Here is a 21,333-nt window from a genome sequence, read left to right as displayed (position 1 = left end):
TAGTTTACTGAGCATCTATTTAAAGCCAGCTACTCTGGTAGGGCCACTTTCATCAACAAGGGCATGAATTCATCTTCATGATGGGCTAGTCTCTCCAGCCACATCCCGCGGTCATCCCTCCAGCACTCTGGTACAGCAGGAGAGAAAGAAGTAAGTTCACTTACCTGGCCTGCTAGGTTGAAGTAAGAATGGTTGGTCAGATTAACCGGTGTGGTCTGGCTGGCCTGTGCTCTGTAGTTGATTACAAGCTCTCCACCATCCAGGGTGTATGTCACCCAGACTTTCAACTCTCCAGGGTAGCCTTCCTCACCATCTGGACTGACTCGAGAGAACTGGACACCATTGGACAACACCTGAGGGGTCCACAGGACCTAGGAAGAAGTGTTTAAAGCTGCTTAGTCACTCCAGTCCCTGCCGAAATGCCACATTTCAATATTTAAAGAGCAGAGTCTAGAAAGGGAGCCTGTTAGGCAGAGATAAAGGCTTTTAAATAATAGTCTGGAGCTTTGCCTACCTAACACTGCTTTATACAGGAAGATGGCTTTTGGGGGAAAACATTTTCTCCTTTATCCACTTGCATTTCCTATATGTTCTTCTCCTAACTGTATATTATATATTTATGTGTCTGTTTTTCTTTGTTCTTCTTTTGAGAGCTTGTTTGGAGCTTCTAGCAGGGGATCACAGCTACTCGTATACCCTTGACTGAAGACCGGTCCTCCTCTATTAGGGGAAGGTTGTCCTCTTCGACTGAGCGTGCAGCTTCGGGAGGGACAAGGGACGCACATGGAGTGCTGAGGGAGGAAGGGGACACCCGCCTAGCCAGTCAGATCAGCCTAATCAACCCTGGCGATCAATGGGGCGACAGATGTCGCAGCCAGATCGCCCTCACATCCTTTGTTCTTTTTTTGATTCACAGCCCCCACCCCCAAGTCCTGGCTGTCATGGAACTCGCTCAGTAGACCGGGCTGACCTCAAGCTCAGAGACTCGCCTGCCTCTGCCTCCTGACTGCTGGGATTAAAGGCGTGTGCCACCATCACCCAGCTTGACAAATATTCTAATCTTAGCATTCCAATCTGACAAACAGAAGACATTAAAACCTACTTATAATATTTAAAGATAGAGGATCTCTGAGTTTGAGTCACTAGGTCTACAGGTCCAGTTTCAGGACAACCAAGCTTAGGAAGCAAAGGAAATAGTGGAGAACAGGAAGCTGGTGAAGATGGAGCTGATGAGGATCCAGGTTCCAGCCCCAGTAAGTAGCAGAACTTTGTAGCTTTGGCCACATGGCTCTGGCTTTAGAGTCAAGGACGGAAGAAAGGAGTTATGGAATCTTTCTACTCTAGTAAGGAAAGCCACTGTGGCCAGGAAAGTGTCAGGGGTGTCCCAGAATGTGTCCTCCAAGATGTTGAAGATGCTAGGGGTCATGGTGTACCTGCCAAGGACAGTTGCTAACAGGACATGGAACCAGCTCAAGAGACGGAAGTGTGTTGAGCTCAGCAAAGATGAAAGGAATCGAAGATCTGAAGAGCATTTTGATATCAGACATAGAGATGCAGAATTTGGAGTTTGCCCAGCTAGTTTTTGGTCTTGTTTCTGTCCAGTATTTCCTCACTATTCTCCCTTTCCTCCGTTTTGGAATGGTAATGTATTTACTGTGCCATTTTATGTTATCTTCTTTTCAATTTTGACTTTATAGGGGATTAGAGTTAAGAGATTGCACAAATCTCAGAGGAGACTTTGAACTTAAGACTTTTAAAGAAGCGTGAAACTATTATAGACTATGGGGAGGGGACTTTTGAGTCGGGCTGAATTCATTTTTGCATTATGATATGGCTACAAGTCTATGGGGCCCAGGGAGTGGATGTGGTAGTTTGAAAGCAGTGGTGACCGTAGGGAGTGGCATTATGGTGTTTGGCTTTGTTTGAGTAGTTGTGGCATCGTTGGATGAAATGTGTCACTGTGGGGATGTGCTTGGAGGTCTCCATTGCTCAGTCTATACTCAGTGTGACACAGAGTTGCTTCTGCTGCCTGTGAACCAAGATGTAAAACTCTCAGCTCCTTCTCCAGCACCATGTCTGCCTGCACGACACCTGCCATGGTGATAATGGACCACGCCTCTGAAACTGTAAGCCAGCCTCAATTAAATGTTTTCATTTATAAAATAAATAACTAACTAAATAAAGATAATCTTGGGACCAGGAATGTAGCTCAGTTGGCAGGGTGCTTGCCTAGCATGCACAAATCCCTGGGCTCAGTTTCTAGACCCACCCAGATCCTGACATGGTAATGCATGACTATAATCTCAATATTTGGTAGGCAGAAGCGAGAGGATCAAGAGTTCAATGTCATCCTCAGCTCTTAGGGAGTTTGAGACCTGCCTGGGCTGTATGAGATACTATGTTCAAAAACAAGAACTTAACCCTTTTCTACTAAGGTTTATTAATATTATCATTATTATTATTATTATTTTGGTGTTGGAACCCAGGTAGCCTTACACATGCTAGGCAGATGCTCTCCCACAGAGCGACACCCTCAACAACCTCCATAAATATTTATTCTAAATACTCTGAGGTTGGCCATGCTCCCTGAGAAGGGTTTAAAGCAAATAGTTAGCGTGCTTATTCTATTTTGAAGAGTTGCAATCCACAAGTCAAGGGTCCCAATTTAGGGACCAGTGTGTCCTTTACTCAGTGTGTGGCTTTGGGCACCAACCTTTCCCTAAAACGGAGGTACTGAAAAAGTTACCTGGAAGAGGTCTTCTTATCCTAGCAACCACAATTCTAAGAACAGTAATAACTATGGAGAAGTTCCCTGAAAGTTTGCTTTTGCAAGCAGAAACAGAAATCCTGGGTTCACACTGGAGCCTCTCAGCTTTGGCTGGGAGTCCTAAGCTCACGCATCTAATAAAGGGAAATCCAACATTTGCTGAGTGCCCTTTCTGAGCCCCACCTGGCTAGCTACTTCACAGGGGCTGTCTCCCCATCTCAGAGGAGATTTACAGGAGGCACCGTTATCCAACGACCAGAGAACTGAAGTTCAGAAATAAAAGGAAGCCTGTTACATGTGTCATTTTTTAAAAAGAAAAAGAAATTCCCCAAATTGATAAACTGTTCCCTGCAGGTTTCCTGGACCGCGACAGAGAACTGGAGCCAGAACGTGTGCCTGCTCCCTTGTCCTTCAAATATCAGAATGAACTGGCCAGAGTCTCATTCCTATGGAGTTTGGGTGGCTCTCATTCCTATGGAGTTTGGGTGGCTCGTAAAGGGCTGAAGTAAAGAACTTCAGTGTGCTGAGTGCTCCTGGCTGCTTATCTGTTTTGCATAAGCCACCCTAAGTAAAGGATTTAGTTCCACCAGGTGTAGGTCAACAATGAGCCCTGGCCATTTCTTATAGCGCCAACTAATTTTGTTATCTCGGTATTGAGTTCAGTGGAGTCAGGTTGCCTGCTTCTACCTCCCACATTGCAGGACAGAGGAGAGCCCTAGAATACTTCATGATTTAAAGGAGGTGAGGGTGCAATCTTGCTTAAAATCCAACATGTAGTGAGTGCTAGAGCTAGGCTTCAAACGCAAGTCTAGCTGCCTATGCGATGCCACATTTTGGTTTCAGTAAATGTGCTGTTTAAATTTACATTTAAGAAATATTTATTGCCAGGCAGTGGTGGTGCATCCTTCTAATCCCAGCACTTGGGAGGCAGAGGCAGGCAAATCTGAGTTCGAGGCTAGCCTGGCCTACAGAGTGAGTTCCGGGATGGATAGGGCTACACAGAGAAACCCTGTCTCAAAAACAAACAAACAAACAAACAACAACAACAAAGCAAACAAATTAAATTTTTTGAAAAATGTACGTGTTTCTGTGTGGTATATGAATAATATGCCTGTGGAACCCAGAAGTGGATGTCAGATCTCCTGGAGCTGGAGTTAAAGGCAGTTGAGCCACCTGACGTAGTATGGGAACTGAACTTGGATTCTCTTGAAGAGCCCAGCAGGGGCGAAGGCCTCTGTATTCCCCACAGGTAAAGCAGCAACATTGAGAACAAATTCACTGAGATCGGATGACACCCTAACTCCCTGAAATGGTGAACTTTCAAGGTATTCTCCTAGGGGCTGGAGAGTTCTCTCAGTAGTTAAGAGCACTTGTTGCTCCTGCAGAGAACCCAAGTTCAATTCCCAGCACCCACATTATGGCTCACAACCATCCATAATTCAAGTCCCAGAGGACCTGATGCCCCTTTCCAGGCATTCAGGGTATAGGCATAAAGCAAAACAACAAGGACTCGTAGGGAGGATAAGACAGATCTGTGGGCAACAGCATTTGCATGCAAGCCTGACGACCTGAGCTCCACTCCTAGAACCCACAGTGTATGGGGAAGAATGGACTTTTTTTCTTTTCCAAGACATGGCTTCTCTGTAGCTTTTTGGAGCCTGTCCTGGAACTAGGTCTTGTAGACCAGGCTGGCCTCGAACTCACAGAGATCTGCCTGTCTCTGCCTCCCAAGAGCTGGAATCAAAGTTGTGGCCACCACTGCCTGGTGAGAATGAATTTCTAAAAGTTGTCCTATGACCTCCACACGCACAGCATGCACGCGCACACACACACAAACACACACACACGTACATACACTCAAGCATGCATGAGCACAGACAGAAACACACAAAGACACACACACACACATAAGCACACAAATCAAATGAAATTTTTTTTTTTTTGTTTTTGTTTTGTTTTTTTCGAGACAGGGTTTCTCTGTAGCTTTGGTGCCTATCCCGGAACTAGCTCCTGTAGAGACCAGGCTGGCCTTGAACTCCCAGAAATCCGCCTGCCTCTCGGATTAAAGGCGTGCGCCACCACCGCCCGGCTTCAAATGAAATTTAAAAAAAAATTAAGGAAGGCTATACATGTGTAAGTTTAAGACAAAGGGCTGGAGAGATGGCTCTGAGGTTAAGAGCGCTGACTGCTCCTCCAGAGGTCTTGAGTTCAATTCCCAGCAAGCACACGGAGGTTCACAACCATCTGTAATGAGATCTGGTGCCCTCTTCTGGCCTGCAGGCATACAGAATATTGTGCAGACAGAATATTGTATACAAAAAAAAAAAAAGTCAGGTGGTGGTGGGTGGCACGCGCCTTTAGTCCCAGCACTTGGGAGGCAGAGGCAGGCAGATCTATGTGAGTTTGAGGCCAGCCTGGGCTATAGAGTGAGTTCCAGGACAGGCTCCATAGCTACTGAGAAACCCTGCCTCGAAAAACCAAAAAAAAAAAACTTGAAGAAAAAAAAAATCCCCAAATGGAAAGTTTCAGGAATGAAATGTTTGAAATAGAATGTTTTTGTCTGGCCGCCTAGATTTTTGACCTTTAGAGAAAGTGCACAATGGAAATATTTTTATTATCCGCAGCTAAGTGCGATTCCTATCCAGGGAAAGGGCTTCCTGACCCCGAGTTTCCACATTCCCAGAAACCTCACATCCTCAGTATTTCTTGTACTATCTCTAGTCCTGTCAGGACGCAACGTTCAGTGAGATATAAATAGAAAAAGCACATTATCTCCAAGCTAAATTATTCATTTACTGTTGAGATCAAATAAAGAATAAAGCATCAAGTTCAACAATGCTGCTCATGTTACTGTTTTAAAACTTCCGGCCCCAAACTTCAGTGGCTCCAAAAAAGCCTGTCTCCCTTCACAATCATTCTCTAGACATCCACAGATGGATGGATGCTATCTGCTCCCCGAGGGGAGTTCAAATCCCACCACCCCTATCGCTATGCACCTGTTCACTTCCCCAGCCCATCTACCTGCTGCACGGCAGGATCCTAGACCAGTTCCGGAAGGGGCGGGCCGTCCTCGGAACCTCAGCAATCTAAGCCCGTTCTCTGGTGCACAGAAGGGACTCCCTCCACTAAAGGACATTGCTGTCATTGGAGTGTGTCGCTCGGAAGTTTTGTCTGTTGGAAACTTGGTGTTTGAGGTAGAGCACCTGATGGGTGGTTAGGACGAGATGACGCCATGATAGCGAGCACAGCCCCCGCCCCATACTGGTTTCAGTGGCTTTATAATAAGAGGAAGAAAGATCTGAGCTGTCACGATTATTCTTTTTTTTTTTTTTGGCTCTTTTCAGTTTATTGCATGAAGGAGTTACACTAGTCCAAGTTAAAAGCGGACCCCAAATGGTTACATTATACAAGCTGTGAGGTTTTTAAACTTGTGACAGGGGACAGAAGGGAAATTCTACTCATTGCAAGGAAATCCTCACTTAAGCTTCAGAGTCACAAGCACTTAAAACCCATGAACCTTCAGCTGATCGTCCTTAGCCAGTCCAATCTCTATTAGGAACTGGCATATGTTCTTGCGCTGGTCACCCTGTAGCTGAATTACTTCTCCATATTCTGGATGCTCAATTACAGTACCATTGCAGGCAAATTTCTTCTTAAACGCCTTCACTAGTTTCTTTTTATCGTAATCATCAGCAATCCCTTGGACAGTGGTAAGGGTCTTCCTACCGTTTCTCTGTTGAATTCTTATATGGATATAATCCTCAGTGCCAGCAGGAAGCAGGTCATCACCCTTACTTGCATCAGCAAAGGGGTCGAAAGAGTGGAGGTTCTGAATAGTGGACATACGATACGATTCCTTTTCCTCAGTGGAAACGGCCTGCGGAAGGCGGCTCAGTGACTGGGGCCTGTCACGATTATTCTAAGAGACCTCCTCCACGTCAGCACGAAGCAAAGGGAGAAAGAGCCGGCATCTGAGACAAAGCCAAAGGCTGGTGCCATGCTCATGAACTCCCAGTTGCCAGGAACGTGAGCTAATTTAGACCTCTCTTAACAAACTACCTGGTTGGTATAACCAGTTGTACCAATATAAATGTTCAGAGGCAGGGTTAAGGGGATGTATTTCAGCTGGCAGAGTGACTACCTGGCATGCACGAGGCTCTGGGTTCAGTCCCCATCACCAAATAAAACTGGCGATTCCTGGGCTGCAGAGACAACTGAGCAGCTAAGAGTGTTGGGCACTCTTGCACCGTATCCAAGTTTGTTTCCTAGGTCCCGCATCTTGCAGCTCACAACTGCCAGTAACTGTAGTTCCCAGAACCCAACACCCTCTCGGACCTCCCTTAGGCACACACACATGCACATGTACACACACGGATGCACACTCACACAACGCACACACACACAAACACGCACACACACACACATGCACACTCTCACACAAATAGATAATAAATCTTTAAAAAACAAACAAATTAGCAATCCCAGAAATAAGAACTAGAGAAAGGAGAATCAAAAATTCAAGATTATTCTCAGCCACACAGCCAGTTCAAGGCCAGCATGGGACACGTGAGATCCTGTCAGGAAAAAAAGAAAGAAAAGAAAAGAAAATGTAGGGAGGCAGACAGATATGTACTTACTATTTGTGTTTGTAAAGGGGAATATGTGTTTGTGTCAATGAATAACACAGAAAATACAGAGGAATAGAAAGAGGAACAAGCTAGAACAAGTTGCTGTTTTGAGGCCTCTCTGAAGATCCCTGTCCCAGCCAAGGCTGGGTCCAGCTTCCTCTGGGTTGAGGTTTGCTCACTCACAGACCTGGCATCTTCTGGAAATCCTCAGCCCTAACAGTGGTGGACCTGACACTTCCCTCTACGGTCTGCTCTTCCCAGTGTGAGCAGCACCTCGCCAAGGAAAGGGAACCAACAAGGTAGTCTGGTTCTAGGACAGGAAGCTGCTGACAGAAGTGGGGGGGAAACAGAGGGCAACCAACTTCCTTCAGCAGAGAAGAAACGGCGGCTTTGAACCGCCACCCATGTTCTCATCTTCTCCCGCTAGCGTCTAGAAAGTAACCGAAGCTGCATGACCCAAAGGAAAGTTACCTCGGAGGCTTTCTCCCTCGCAGCCCAGAACAGTCATAAAGTCACTGAGCTGAGCCACCGAGGGGCTGGGAAGCACAAGGCAGGGATTTGTCCATCACCGGGAAGCTGCTTGATCCACTTGCCTTCCTGACCGTGTTTCCCAGGGATTTGGGAGTGCTGATTGAGAAAGGCAGGCCTGGGTATCCTACTAGGAGATGTGTAGCTTTTGGGGGCCTCAGCGGTCACATTTGGTAATCATACATGGTTTTTACAGTACTAGAGAAAATAGGTGCAAATGCCGGTGCAGTAAGTCATAGAAATAATCATTAACCCGCGTTTCTGAAACCCAGCTCCCTGAGGCAAACACTGTGCAAAGCCACGCTCTGTCTTTTGTCCAAGGCTGTCAAAGGCTGGAACCCACAACCTCTTCCTGGATCCCTCCACCACATGGGTGTTCCAGAGCCTGGGATTATGTCTGTCAAATACAGGCTTGCGGGGACTTTGGTGGGCCACGAGATGTGGCCCTGTCACATGCTCAACTCACCTTGTCAAACCCTCTGAAGCCTCCATGGAGACTGTTGGGCTCTCTGTTGATGGGCAGATGGTACTCCTTCCCATCCGCCGTGAATCTTCCTTTGGCAATTCGGTTGGCTACCCTCCCAACCACTGCTCCAAAGTAGGGCTGCTTCTGCAGGTAACCTGCACAGACAGACAGGGCAGAAAACCATTATTTTTGTTTTGGTTTGGTTTTTGAGATATGGTTTCTTTGTATAACAGCCATAGCTGCCCTGGAACTAGCTCTTGTAGACCAGGTTGGCCTCAGATTTACAGAGATCTGCCTGCCTCTGCCTCCCAAGTGCTGGGATTAAAGGCATGTGCCACCACCACCTGGCTACATACACTTTTTTTTTTACTTCAAGAATACCACACAATTAACAAACAGAAGAAGATTTTATACAAATGAATTCAAAGTGATTTTTTTTTTTAAAAAAAAGAGAGTTTTGATTTTTTTTTTTATTTTTTGAGACAGGGTTTCTCTGTGTAGCCCCAAACTCAGAGTCCTGGATGCTGGGATTAACGGTATACGTCACCACCAATTGCTTATCCTAAGTTTTGAGATCTGCCCATCCCTAACATAGCTATCTACCATATTTCTCTCGATGGCTATAAGGTATCCTGATGAGAATAAAATATTATTGACTTCGGGGCAAGTACTATAAAAAGCAAAGTTGCATTGTTGCAATTATGACTTTGAACATAAGCATATTATAGCGTTTCCCACTTCTTTATGTTCCTCTGTTCTTGGTTTACAACAGAAAATATTATGGATTTTTTGCAGGCAGTTTTTTTGTTTTTTGTTTTAACATGAGGAATACTGGTCTCCTTCCCTAAGGCGCTGTACAACCACCACCACTTCTGACCAACGGAGATAGGGTTCAATCTTGTAAATTCCTTTTCCACAGCTGTAGGAGACTGTCGGGGTACAGACCCTGAGCTGATCAGGCCAGTTCCAGGTTCCTACTGCTCACCTGGCCCGGCACGAGCTAAACATTAACCACTTTGCAAGCTCACTGTCCTGCTTCCTCCCTTGCTAACTCATGATGCTTCTTAGTTCCACCCCCAAGATTCAGTTAACAGTCACCGAGCAATTTCTAAGTCCTAGACACTTGCTGGGTGCTCTGGGTTTCACTCCCGTCATCCTTAGAACTTTGCGGAAGTGGAGATACTCTTACTAACCCCATTTTGCAGAGAAGCTAAAGGATTAGCCCCCCCAAACAACATCGAGCGATAAAACCCGGACTTGATCTTGAAAGTCTGGTTCCAGAGTTTGTGTTTCTATTTCTCTCTTTTTCAGGCAGGATCATGTGATACAGCCTAATTGGGCCTTGTGAGTCTTCTTTTTCTACCTCCCAACTGCCGGGATTATTGTATGGGTAACCACAGCCTCCCTACTCCAAGCGTAACATCACGGACCCGTTCTCCCTCAGTGTCCCAGCGGAGGCCGCTCCACTCAGAACACACCCTCGTGAGACATCAGAATCCACAGATGTTCACATTCTCATCGAGGACAGTGAGGCATTTGCATATAATCTATGCATATTCTCCCGAATACTTTTTTTTTGGGGGGGGGTGCTGGGAATTGAACCCAGGTCCTCTGGAAGAGCAGCCAGTGCTCTTAACCGCTGAGCCATCTGTCCAGCTCCTCTCCCACATACTTTAACTCACAAATGACATATAATACTTAAAACTTGTAAATATTACATAAATAATTGCTAGGCAACAACTAGAAAAGTCTAAACACCTTTAGTACAAATGCAATCCCCTCCCCCAAATATTCTTTCTTTTCTTGTTTTATTAATATTATTATTTTACTTGTGTGTGTATGTGTGTGTGTGTGTCCAAGGAAGCCAAAAGAGGACCTTACAACTGCCTGGCGCTAGTCACAGGCAATTGTGAACCATCCAATGTTGCTCTGGAAATTGAACTTGTGTCCTTTGAAGAAAAACAAATGTTCCCAGCTGCTGAGCCATCTCTCAATCCTCTCTGTCTTTCCTTCCCTCCCTTCCTCTCTCCCTCCCTTCCTCTCCTTCCTTCCTTCCTTCCTTCCTTCCTTCCTTCCTTCCCTCCCTCCCTCCCTCCCTTCCTTCCTTGGCAGGACCTTACTCTGTACATGGTACAAGTCCCGCACTAGGCTCCCAAGTGCTGGCATTATAGAGACAGGGCACTGGGACTATCTCTCCCAAATGTTTCTAATGCATGATTGGAGGAATTAACAGGTACTGAGGGAAAACTATATTTGGAATACACAGGTCATTCCGGTTGAGTGGCCTCACCACCTCCCTACAGGTGGCCATCTCTCTGCCTGCTCTATTCTGTCTCCCACCTGCCTCCATTTCAGAAGCTGTGGCTTTAAAACCCATTATAGCAGTTAACCAAAAGAGTATCAAAGACCCAAACGACCTCTTCTTTGTTTGACTTCACGTGTATTTTGGCCAGAAAGGGAGTGATTCTCTTTGTACTCACCATAAAGGGTCATGGCTGACCTGTCAACAAGAGACAAACACACCAAATGTAATGGTCATACTCTGTGACGCAGGAGCCTTCAGATCTAACACTCAAAGACCTAAGGTGAGAAATCCATTTTTGTGGGCTGGAGAGATGGCTCAGCGGTTAAGAGCATTGCCTGCTCTTCCAAAAAAAAGGTTCTGAGTTCAATTCCCAGCAACCACATGGTGGCTCACAACCATCTGTAATGAGATCTGGCACCCTCTTCTGGCTTGCAGACATACACACAGACAGAATATTGTATACATAATAAATAAATAAATATTAAAAAAAGAAATCCATTTTTGTGCTTAGGTTTCATAAAAGGTGGACATCTATGTAAAAATACAGCTTGATAAAATGGATATAATGCAATAGCAAGGAACTGAAGAGGAAACCCAGCAGGGCCTGTCTGTTAGATTCTGGCTGGCCTCTTTGGGCAGAACTCCCTTCTCTTAGGTTTGGGTAAGACCTTTTCTCTATAGTCAGTTAGGGAGAGTCAGCCAACTTAGAAAGATGGGAGAAAGAATTACTTTTTTTTTTTCTATGTATGTATTGTGGCTGGCTTTGGGGAAGAGGCTTCTGGTTTCTGAAAAAGAAGTCTGGTCTGGCCGGGCGATGGTGGAGCACGCCTTTAATCCCAGCACTCGGGAGGCAGAGGTAGGCGGATCTCTGTGAGTTCGAGACCAGCCTGGTCTACAGAGCTAGTTCCAGGACAGGCTCCAAAGCCACAGAGAAACCCTATCTCAAAAAAAAAAAAAAGTCTGGTCTGAGGCAAGATTTGGTGGAGGATGATGAAGGAATAACAGGAGAACAGGAACTGGCCAGACACTGCATCTAAAAGCTTCACTTTGGGCTATCATTTTTCTGAATCCCAGTTAGGCTAAAAAACAAAAGAAAAACAATTTTTGACCTATCTCAAAAGAAAAAGGAGGAAGAGAGGAAGAAGAAAGAAGGAGGCCGGGTGGTGGTGGTGGTGCACGCCTTTAATCCCAGCACTCGGAGGCAGAGGCAGGCGGATCTCTGAGTTCAAGGCCAGCCTGGTCGACAAGAGCTAGTTCCATGACAGGCACCAAAACTACAGAGAAACCCTGTCTTAACAAAAGAAAAAAAAAAAGAGGAGGAAGAGGAGGTGGAGAAGGGGGCTGGAGAGATGGCTCAGAGGTTAAGAGCACTGACTGCTCTTCCAGAGGTCCTGAGTTCAATTCCCAGCAACCACATGGTGGCTCAAAGCTATGTATAATGAGATCTGGTGGGCCTGGAGGGATGGCTCAGCCGTTAAAGGCTAGGCTCACAACCAAAAATATAAGAGTTCGGTTCCCAGCACCCACGGCTGTCCTTCCAGGTACCAAAAAAAAAAAAAAAAAAAAGAGAGAGAGAGAGAGATCTGGTACCCTCTTTGGGCTTGCAGGCATACATGGAGGCAGAATATTGTGTACATAACAAATAAATCGGGGACTGGAGAGATGGCTCAGAGGTTAAGAGCACTGGCTGCTCTTCCAGAGGACCTGAGTTCAATTCCCAGCAACCACATGGTGGCTCACAACCATCTGTGTTGAGATCTGGCGCCCTCCTCTGGCATGCGGGCATACATCAAGGCAGAATTTGTATACATAATAAATAAATAAATCTTTAAAAAAAACTTTAAAAAAAAAACAAATAAATCTTTCAAAAAAAGAAAAGAAAGAGATGCTCAGAAGATGCACATCAAGAGCACTGGTGTGGCTGACAAGATGGCTCAGTGGACCAAGAGGCTTGCTACCAGGCCTAACCACCTGAGTTTAATCCCCAGGTCCCACATGGTGCAAGGGGAGAACTGGTTCCCGAAGTTGTTCTCTGACCTCCACCATGCTCCCCCACCATAAATAAATAAATATATTTGAAGAAGAAGGAGGAGGAGGAAGAAGAGGAAGAGGAGGAGGAGAGGAAGTGGTGAAGAAGAAACAGCAGCAGCAGAAGAAGAAATAAGAACAGTAAATCCAAAACTTTGTTTGGTCTGAAACTGTTTGGCTGTATCTGTTTTTCAGAGAAACCTAATATAGGCACATGGAGCCCCACTCCATACTGTGCCAGGTGTTAGAGCCGTGTGTGAGACAGCAAGGATCCTGCTCGTGAGTTTGTAAGAATCCCTTCCCTGGGCTGGAGAGATGGCTCAGTGGTTAAGAGCATTGCCTGCTCTTCCAAAGGTCCTGAGTTCAATTCCCGGCAACCACATATTGGCTCACAACCATCTGTAATGAGGTCTGGTGCCCTCTTCTGGCCTGCAGGCATACACACAGGCAGAATATTGTATACATAATAAATAAAATATATTTAAAAAAAAAAGAAAAAAAAAAGAATCCCTTCCCTGAGGACCTCTTCTGACAACAGTGGCTGGGGCCCTGGAAAGAGACACACTTACCAGTTCCTCAGTTTGGATGAATCTGTAGTTTCTAAGGACTGAAGCATAAGGACCAAGAAAACATTCTTCCTGGCTGTCTCTGGGAAGAAACCTTTTATAGAACAAACACATCAAGTGCCATGAAGCCTTCCCATCAAATCAGGACTGTGAAAAATGACAAGCTCAGATCCTGAAGAGGGCATGACTGAAAGGGGTTTGAATTGCAGAAAATATTGTTTATCATCAAAAGGTCAAAGTTCTGCAGTCTAGCTATGAATGCTTAGGGAGCCCAACTGCCAGGTTGCAAGTTTGTCCTGGTTCTGGAGTCAGAATAAATTACTAAATACTTAATGGTGTGGTGTGGGACACCCTTCTGTATGCTGTGAATCTGTTTTATTACTATTGGTTAACAAAGAAACTGCTTTGGCCTATGACAGGGCAGAATACAGCCAGGTGGAAAAACCAAACTGAATACAGGGAGAAAGAAGGTGGAGTCGAGGGAGGTGCAAGCAGCCACTGGAGAAGCAAGGTGTAAGGTAACAAGCCACAAGCCTCATGGTAAAATATAAACTAATAGAAATGGGTTAATTTAAGTCGTAAGAACTAATTCATAATAAGCATGAGCTAATAGGCCAAACAGTATGTAATAATTATTAAGTCTCTGAGTGGTTGTTTTAAAAAACGGCTATGGGACCCGGCGGAACAAGAAACCCCCAGTTATAACGGTGGGACACAGCCTTTCTACTCCCATGCTACCCAATCAGACAGCCTACGACTTTGCCGGTCAGAAGGAAAATCACTCCCTGCTTCCTCCCAAAAGCTCCCCGTACTGAACTCCTGTCTTTTTTTATTATTTATTTTTATTAAAAATTTCCGCCTCCTCCCCGCCTCCCATTTCCCTCCCCCTCCCCCCTGAACTCATGTCTTTAGACTGTAAGAAAACAACTTGAATTGATAGTCACTTTAATTACGCCACATACTGCCAGGTGGTGGTGGCGCACGCCTTTAATCTCAGCACTCGGGAGGCAGAGGGCGGATCTGTGAGTTTGAGGCCAGCCTGGTGGTCTACATGGGAGTTCTAGGACATCTAGCACCGTTACAGAGAAACCCTGTCTCGAAATAGAGATTAAAAAAAAAAAAAGATGACAGATATCTCCTCGACACATTATCAGGATAACGAAAATTAAGTAAATAAAAAGTCTGGCAGAGTGAAAGAAGCTACTTAGGGACAAAAGAAGGACAAGAGATGACAATGACTAACAGCTCTCTAGTTAGAGACTTTGCTCACATGGTCGGACATGGGCAGATACATACACTACAGGTCTGGAGATGATAAACAACCTGCCAGAGATCACACAGCTTTAACAAAGCATTGATTTAAATCAGGAGTTCTCAATGTTCCAACAAGGACAGCCTTGGGCATTTGCAGTATCTGTCCTTAACCAGGACTCTTTTGTCTTCGCTCCCTATTCAAAACCTAGGTTTTTGCTGTTTCTGTCCTGAAACAGGGTCTCAGGTATCCCAAACTAACTTTGATGACGATGACCTAGCAAACACCACCATGCCTTGTTTTTATGCAGCGGCAGAGATGGAATTCAAGTTGGGGTTTTGTTTTTTGGTTTCGTTATGTTTGAGTCGGGGTTTCTCTGTGTAACCTCGGCTGTCCCGGAACCAGCTCTCTGTAGACCAGGTTTGCCTCAAAACCAGTTATTTGCTTGCTTCTGCCTCCTAAGTGCTGGGATTAAAGTCGTGTGCCACCATGGAATTCAAGTCTTTAAAGCTACATGCATGTTGGGCAAGCATTTTAGCAACTGGGCTACATTCCCAGCCCTTGGCCCCTGGCACTGTTTGTTCATCACTGGTCACGTGCTCTACCATTGAACTACATCCCCAGACTTCAAAGCATCAAGGGTATTTTTTCATTCTTTCATAGTGGCTGTCACAGCAGTAACAGCTGGTTATTTGGTAGTAACTGGGGTGGGGGGCAACGAAAGGGAGGGCGTCTCATTGACTGCACGTATGGGTAGGATGTTTATACCCGTGGCTTATAAGCAAATATTCTTATCACAGGCTTTGAGAGAAGTCATAATGACTATTGGGGGGGTCACACAAGATGATAAGAAAGCAGAGCAAAAACCCATAGGAGACATTCCTGATTTTATTTTTCAGGCTACAACTAAAAGATCATATATAATTTCCCTCTTTAGAATTCTACAGAAGAAATATCTCATTTTCCCAGAGAGAAATTGAGCCATTCTGACCTCTGGTCATAGCTGCCAGCCAAGCAGTTTATGTAACAATCTATCTGGGAGACAGGCAGTTACAAAAGGGACATGGTTCACAGAATTACCAATGTTTGGCCTTCCTCATAGCTCAAAACAGTTCTGAGACAAGGCAAATTCTTTCACTTCAGATTACTTGCTCAGCTTGTTTATGTAAATTTATACACTCAAATTTAGAAAATTAAACTACAATTATTCATTTACTTATTTGTGTGTGTGTGTGTGTGTGTGTGTTTTCAGGGACTGCACGTGCACCTGTGAAGGTCGGAGGACAAGTCTCTCCTTCTACCATGTGGGCCCTGGGAATCAATTTCAGATTGTCAGGGTTGGCAGCAAGCACCTTTACCCAGTGAGCCATTGGTTCTATTATCAGGGTCTTACTAGGTAGAACTGGCTATCCTAGAAATTGCTATGTAGATCAGATGCCACCAAACCCACTCTAAATGTTCTGTTTTGTTTTGTTTGACACATGGTTTCTCTGTGTAACAGCCATAGTTGTCCCGGGACTCGCTTTGTAGACCAGGCTGGCCTCAAACTCCCAGAGACCCCCCTGACTCTGCCTCTTGAGGCATTTTATACTTTTACAGTTGAGATAATATACTTCCTATTGTTTTTTGTTTTGTTTTTCGAGACAGGGTTTCTCTGTGGTTTTGGAGCCTGTCCTGGAACTAGCTCTTGTAGACCAGGCTGGTCTCAAACTCACAGAGATCCACCTGCCTTTGCCTCCCGAGTGCTGGGATTAAAGGCGTGCACCACCACTGCCCGGCTTATACTTCCTATTGTGACATGAGCTAATGCCCATCTTCAACAACACAAAAAGATTCTATGAAAACCTGAAAAACACGACTTTATAAGGGGAACTAGGTTTCCTTTGCCATAATCTTGAAGGCGGCTAACATCTCAGAAAGCCTTACTTAATAATCTACAAGTGTTTTCCTTTCCATTTCTCTTTTGAAAATAGCTTTCCTTTCATTTTAAAATAATTCAGTATTTTATAGCACAGGAGTGAAAATGTCCATCTTGACAGATACAGCACCAAGAATATTTAAAAAGTTCTGGTTTGGTGAAGCTGTGGTGCATCTTGATAAGAAAGTGCTATAGACCGCGGTTCTCAGCCTTCCTGACCCTTTAATACAGTTCCTCATGTTGTGGTGACCCCCAACCATAAAATTATGTCGTTGCTACTTCATAACTGTAATTTTGCTACCGTTATAAATCCTAATGCAAATATCTGATATTCGACCCAAAGGGGTGGTGAGGCACATGCTGAGAACCACCGCTTTAGAGCTTTCTCAAGCAAGTGACCTGCTGGGTAACTCTAACGCCCTTTGTCTAGAGCTTTTCTGAGTAGGTGAGGATAATTCCTTCACTGAGCCTCCAATAGGCACCCCAAACTATGATGAATAGCCTCACCACTGGTACTTCCAGGCCTGGAAAGAGACTGGTGCCCCTGGGTGGGATGTCATCTCGGCTCCCATTTCTCATGGATTCCCAAGAAATCTTGTGATCTTATTTCAGGCACAAGGACTCTCACCTCAGAACTACGGCACGAGGGTGGTTGTGTGTCTCTATGGGGTGGATGGGGTGGAGGGTGTCCGTCCGTGTCCCCCCCCCACCCCCCGCACACGGTGATGTGGCAGAGACAGACATAAGAGCAGGTATCACCCACCACCTCTAATGCTCAGACTGGCTCTGGAATTCTCCGTATCAGATTCCCCCTTCACTCTACTGTAATCTCTGTGATTTTTATTTCAGCTCAGAAAAAGGCTGTGCTACCACAGAGAGGAGTGACTCAGCAAACCGGCTCTAAAGCCTCCTCCCTTCAATCGCTGGACCTCTCGCCTTCCTACTTTGAAGATGTCTGGACACAGAATGAGGAAGGGGGGGGCACCTTCTCCAAGTCTCCGCACTTCCCCACCAGTCTGTCCCTTGCAACAGCCTCAACTAAATTATCAAGGAAATTCTGGTTGGGGAAACATCCAAACAAAAACCTGTTACGGAGGTTCCAGGGCAATAGACATAAAGACAGCCAGAGGTGATCCTTCAGGAGCCTCAGCAATACTCTGACAAGGCATTTTAGCAGAAAGATGGGGAACACATCTATTTTTGCTTAAGGGGCAAATAAAAAATAAATAAATAAAACAGGGTTTTCCTGTTGACCCCAAAACCAAGAGCCAAATTAAACATCTGAAGAACCGAGTGGGTACAAAGACGTGCCGAAAGGAAAACCTCAGACCTCCTCTTGCGGTACAAACTCCGTCTACACCCACCACCTAGCAGAGTAGATTCTCTTTGCATTTGCCAAGTTTACTCTGTTTTCTGTCTGGTTATGTGCAATGCTAAGGCAGGACAAGATGTACCCTTGCCCGCTGCAACCAACCTGCCATCCACTGACTTCACTTTGGGCTAAAATCGGCTCCCAGCTAAATTGCAAGTTGAGGGTGATCCCTGTCTATCTTGTTGAGTGCGTCCACTGCATTAACAGTTTTAACGGCATGAGTTAAATTAAAACTCATGCATGGATTAAGATAAAACTGCTGGCTCTTGCCTGTGATCCCGACACTTGAGAAGTGGAGGCAGAGTGATCAGGAGCTCCAGGCTAGCCTTAGCTACATAGTGACTTAGGGGCCAGCTAGGGCAGCATGAGAGGCATGATTCGAATTGCCCAACAGATCCGAATGATAATGTCCATGTCTTAGGAGGCCTTAGACTAGTGGCTTTACCCCTTCCATTAAGAATATGTTCCTGAGCAAATGGAGGCACTGTGCCCCACACTGACCACAGTAGCCAAGCGCTCGGGTGAGTGTACACCAGGCCTGTATTCTGAGACATTTCTGCCCAAGCAGGTCTCAAAGAAAATCCGATGGGGGAGGGGGGTGTAGTAGTAGTAGCAGACGCTTGGATTTTGCTTCCTCAAAAATACACACACACACACACACACACACACACACGGAAGTTAAAGGCTGCACACACCCTGTGGCCCACAGTTCGAAGATCACTCTAAGGAGTTTGGTCTCCTTCAGCTGACTTCCTCGTGAACCTTGACTAGTCCGACTGTCTAGGGGAGGCCAAGTCCTACAGTTATTTGCATTCTATCCGGTTTTTTTTTTCAACCACACAATCCTGTTAGCGGCTACCATTAGTCCATTCACGCGCTTCCAACTTAGACTGCCCCAAGCTTGGGAACCTCAAGTCCCGGACCCGGGGTACACAGGAGTGTGTGCGGGCCTGGGGCCGTGTGGCAGCCCTGGGCAAGATGCGACCCACCTTCCAACTCGGCAAAGCCGAGCACCACGTCTGAGGCTTTCCCCTGCCTGTCTTTGACATGCAGAGCTGTGATCGTGCAGCCCCAGGAGATGATGTCCACACTCAGCTGGTCTGACCGAAGCTGGAACTTCTCCACTGTCCCTCCCCCCGAGGGCAGCTCTCCAAACACGGCTCTGGTCACCGAAACCATGGGGAAAGTTCGGGGCGCGCAGCTACTCCCTGCTGTTCAAACTCTAGCCTTGATCGCGTTTGGGATGATAAAACTTCCCAGGAGAAGGGGAGGGATCCAGTTTAACTCCTCCCCTTTATTGCCTGGATTTTAGCCGAGCCCCCCTCGGGGGTGGGAGGGGAAATGCCTGAAGCCTTTTAAAAACTTTCCTTTGCTTGAGGTACCAGAGAGGTAAACTTTCCAGCCACGCTTGCAGGTTTTTTTCCTTCGCTAATCCTAGCTGCAGTGCATGTCGGGAAAGGTAGTCTTTAAGAAATTTGCAATTGCATTTTGGGGCATGTAGTTTACACCAAAGCAACTATTTATTTTGCGCAGGCGCGCGGTCAAAAGACAAGCTCAGGTTTCTTCTTTACCTTGAAGGCTCCGACGAATCACCTCAGGTGGGCAGGCTCGGGGGCCGCTCCTTTACTCACTAAGCCAAGCTGCCCATCCGCACGTGGTCTTTCTAAACCCCAATATCCCTGTTCCTCTGCACACCTTCATAAGATGCTCTGAGCATAGCTGGTTGACCGTTAATGCTGGTTATTAATATTGGGACAATAAGACAGATCCCGAGGGAATTCTGGTAACTCTTTCTTCGGGGTGCACGAAGTAGCGTGGTGCCGTGGTGATTTAGAGATGGAGAAAGTCGCTGCAGACTCCTCTGCTGGCTCATAATCTGTCTTGGTTCTCCTTTTCTTTTTTCTTTCCTCTTTTTTTTTTTTTTGTTTTGCTTTGTTTTTCTTTGTCTCAAGGGATTAAGCGCTCATAAAATTGGGTCACCTGACTTTCAGTCTCCAGTTTAGGCAGGGCCCTCCTTATGCATGTAATCCGATAGTCTCAGACTGTGTAGACATCTGCCTCCTTTTGCTCCCAATGTTCAGAGCTCCTTCAAGAAGGGATTAATGGTGCTTGTTTTAGAAGAACATGTATTTTTAAAAAAGGAATTAAGGGAGCATGTATTTATTGAAGTTCAGCTACCAGGTAAATCAGGTAAATGCAGGGTACTGTTTTTTTTTTGTTTTTTTTTTTTGCAAGTAAGAAGATATACTTCGGTGTGTATAGTTTGAAGACTCTGAGGTCCTTAAATTATTATCTTGCTTTAGTGTGCCTCATAATTACTTGCCTGCAATTTCTGACTCTGGGAACCTAAGATAATAATCACAAATTATCTTAAATAAAAGATTTATTTCTGTGTTGAGTGTTTTGCCTGCATGTATGTATGTGCAACTCATTTGTGCTGGGTGCCCAGAGAGGTCAGAAGTGGACGCTGAATGCATGCAATTGGAGTTCTAAATGGTTTTGAGACGCCATGTGGATGCTGGGAACTGAACCCGGATGCTCTGCAAGAGTGAGGAATGCTCTTCTTTGCTGGGCCATCTCCTTAGTCCCCTAAAAATTTTAATTTTAATTTTTTTATTATGTGTAGACGTGTGTCTGAATGTAGGTCTATGCCCGTGCGTGAAGTGCCCATGGAGGCCAGAAGAGGGCATCTCATCCCTTGGCACTGCCGTTGTAGTGCTTGACAGGAGGGCTGGAGATCAAACTACTCACTCTGCAAGAGTATTAGTAGTTGGCTCTTAGATACTGAGCCATCTCTCCAGCCCTGGAATCTTCACTTTTCCTCGCCTCTCCGGCCGTTCTGATGTCGATTATCTGGGACTAGATTTAAAGACATACTGTTTGAACTTTCAGTGACTAACTCACTTTTCCCAAATTAGGCTTTGATAACCTAGCATGCCATTAGGAGCCTCAACAGAACCATGAGATAAAATACAGACACCTCTGTCTTTCAGTGATGAATCTGCTTCTCTAGAAGATGGCTGGTTCCCGAAGGAGGAGAGGTCTGTGAGCCTAAAGAAGCATAGAAGCCACTCCATCTGACTTACATTAGCCATAATTCTTGTCTGTGTTAGCCATATGATGTGGTACCTTTATCAGTGAGGCGTCTGGATGACAACTGCAGACTGAGCCTTTCCTCTTCCCAGAATTCTCCTGTTCTCCTCGTCCCACCTCTACTCCCTGCCTAGCTACTGGCCAATCAGGGTTTTATTAAACCAATACAAGTCCATTGTGCCACGGTACATCTGTATTCCTGGTCTTTACTTAGCCTTGGTGAGTGCAGACGCGCATCTGTGATTAGGAAATTAGGTGAACCGAGCTCCTGTTCCTGTAATCAAATGCTAATAAACATTATAACTGTCTCTCACTCGTTTCTGTCTGTGGAATTTCAAAGAGTAGTTAGCATTCTTGCTACAAAGCCTGCATTCTCTATCAAGAAATTAGGGGAATTCTGTCAGCAAAGG

General features: G+C 45.6%; 1 protein-coding gene and 1 pseudogene across 1 annotated transcript in view; both read right to left on the bottom strand.

The window, feature by feature from the left end:
- Galm (galactose mutarotase) overlaps positions 1–19,266 on the bottom strand; it is a 65,482-nt gene extending 46,216 nt beyond the window's left edge. The window contains exons 1-3 of the mRNA XM_075955277.1: positions 18,820–19,266; positions 8,390–8,544; positions 165–371 (exon numbers count right to left, since the gene is read on the bottom strand). Coding sequence (XP_075811392.1) covers positions 165–371; positions 8,390–8,544; positions 18,820–19,009 — 552 coding nt within the window. The 5' untranslated portion in view covers positions 19,010–19,266. The remainder of the gene's footprint in view (positions 1–164; positions 372–8,389; positions 8,545–18,819) is intronic.
- Positions 6,080–6,653, bottom strand: LOC142839178 (eukaryotic translation initiation factor 1 pseudogene; annotated as a pseudogene).
- Positions 19,267–21,333: the final 2,067 nt, after the last annotated feature.

This window comes from Microtus pennsylvanicus, chromosome 21 (genome assembly GCF_037038515.1).
Source record: "Microtus pennsylvanicus isolate mMicPen1 chromosome 21, mMicPen1.hap1, whole genome shotgun sequence".
Classification (NCBI taxonomy): domain Eukaryota; kingdom Metazoa; phylum Chordata; class Mammalia; order Rodentia; family Cricetidae; genus Microtus; species Microtus pennsylvanicus.
The sequence above is the reverse complement of the archived record's forward strand: the minus strand, read 5'-3'. Positions and strand labels throughout refer to the sequence as shown.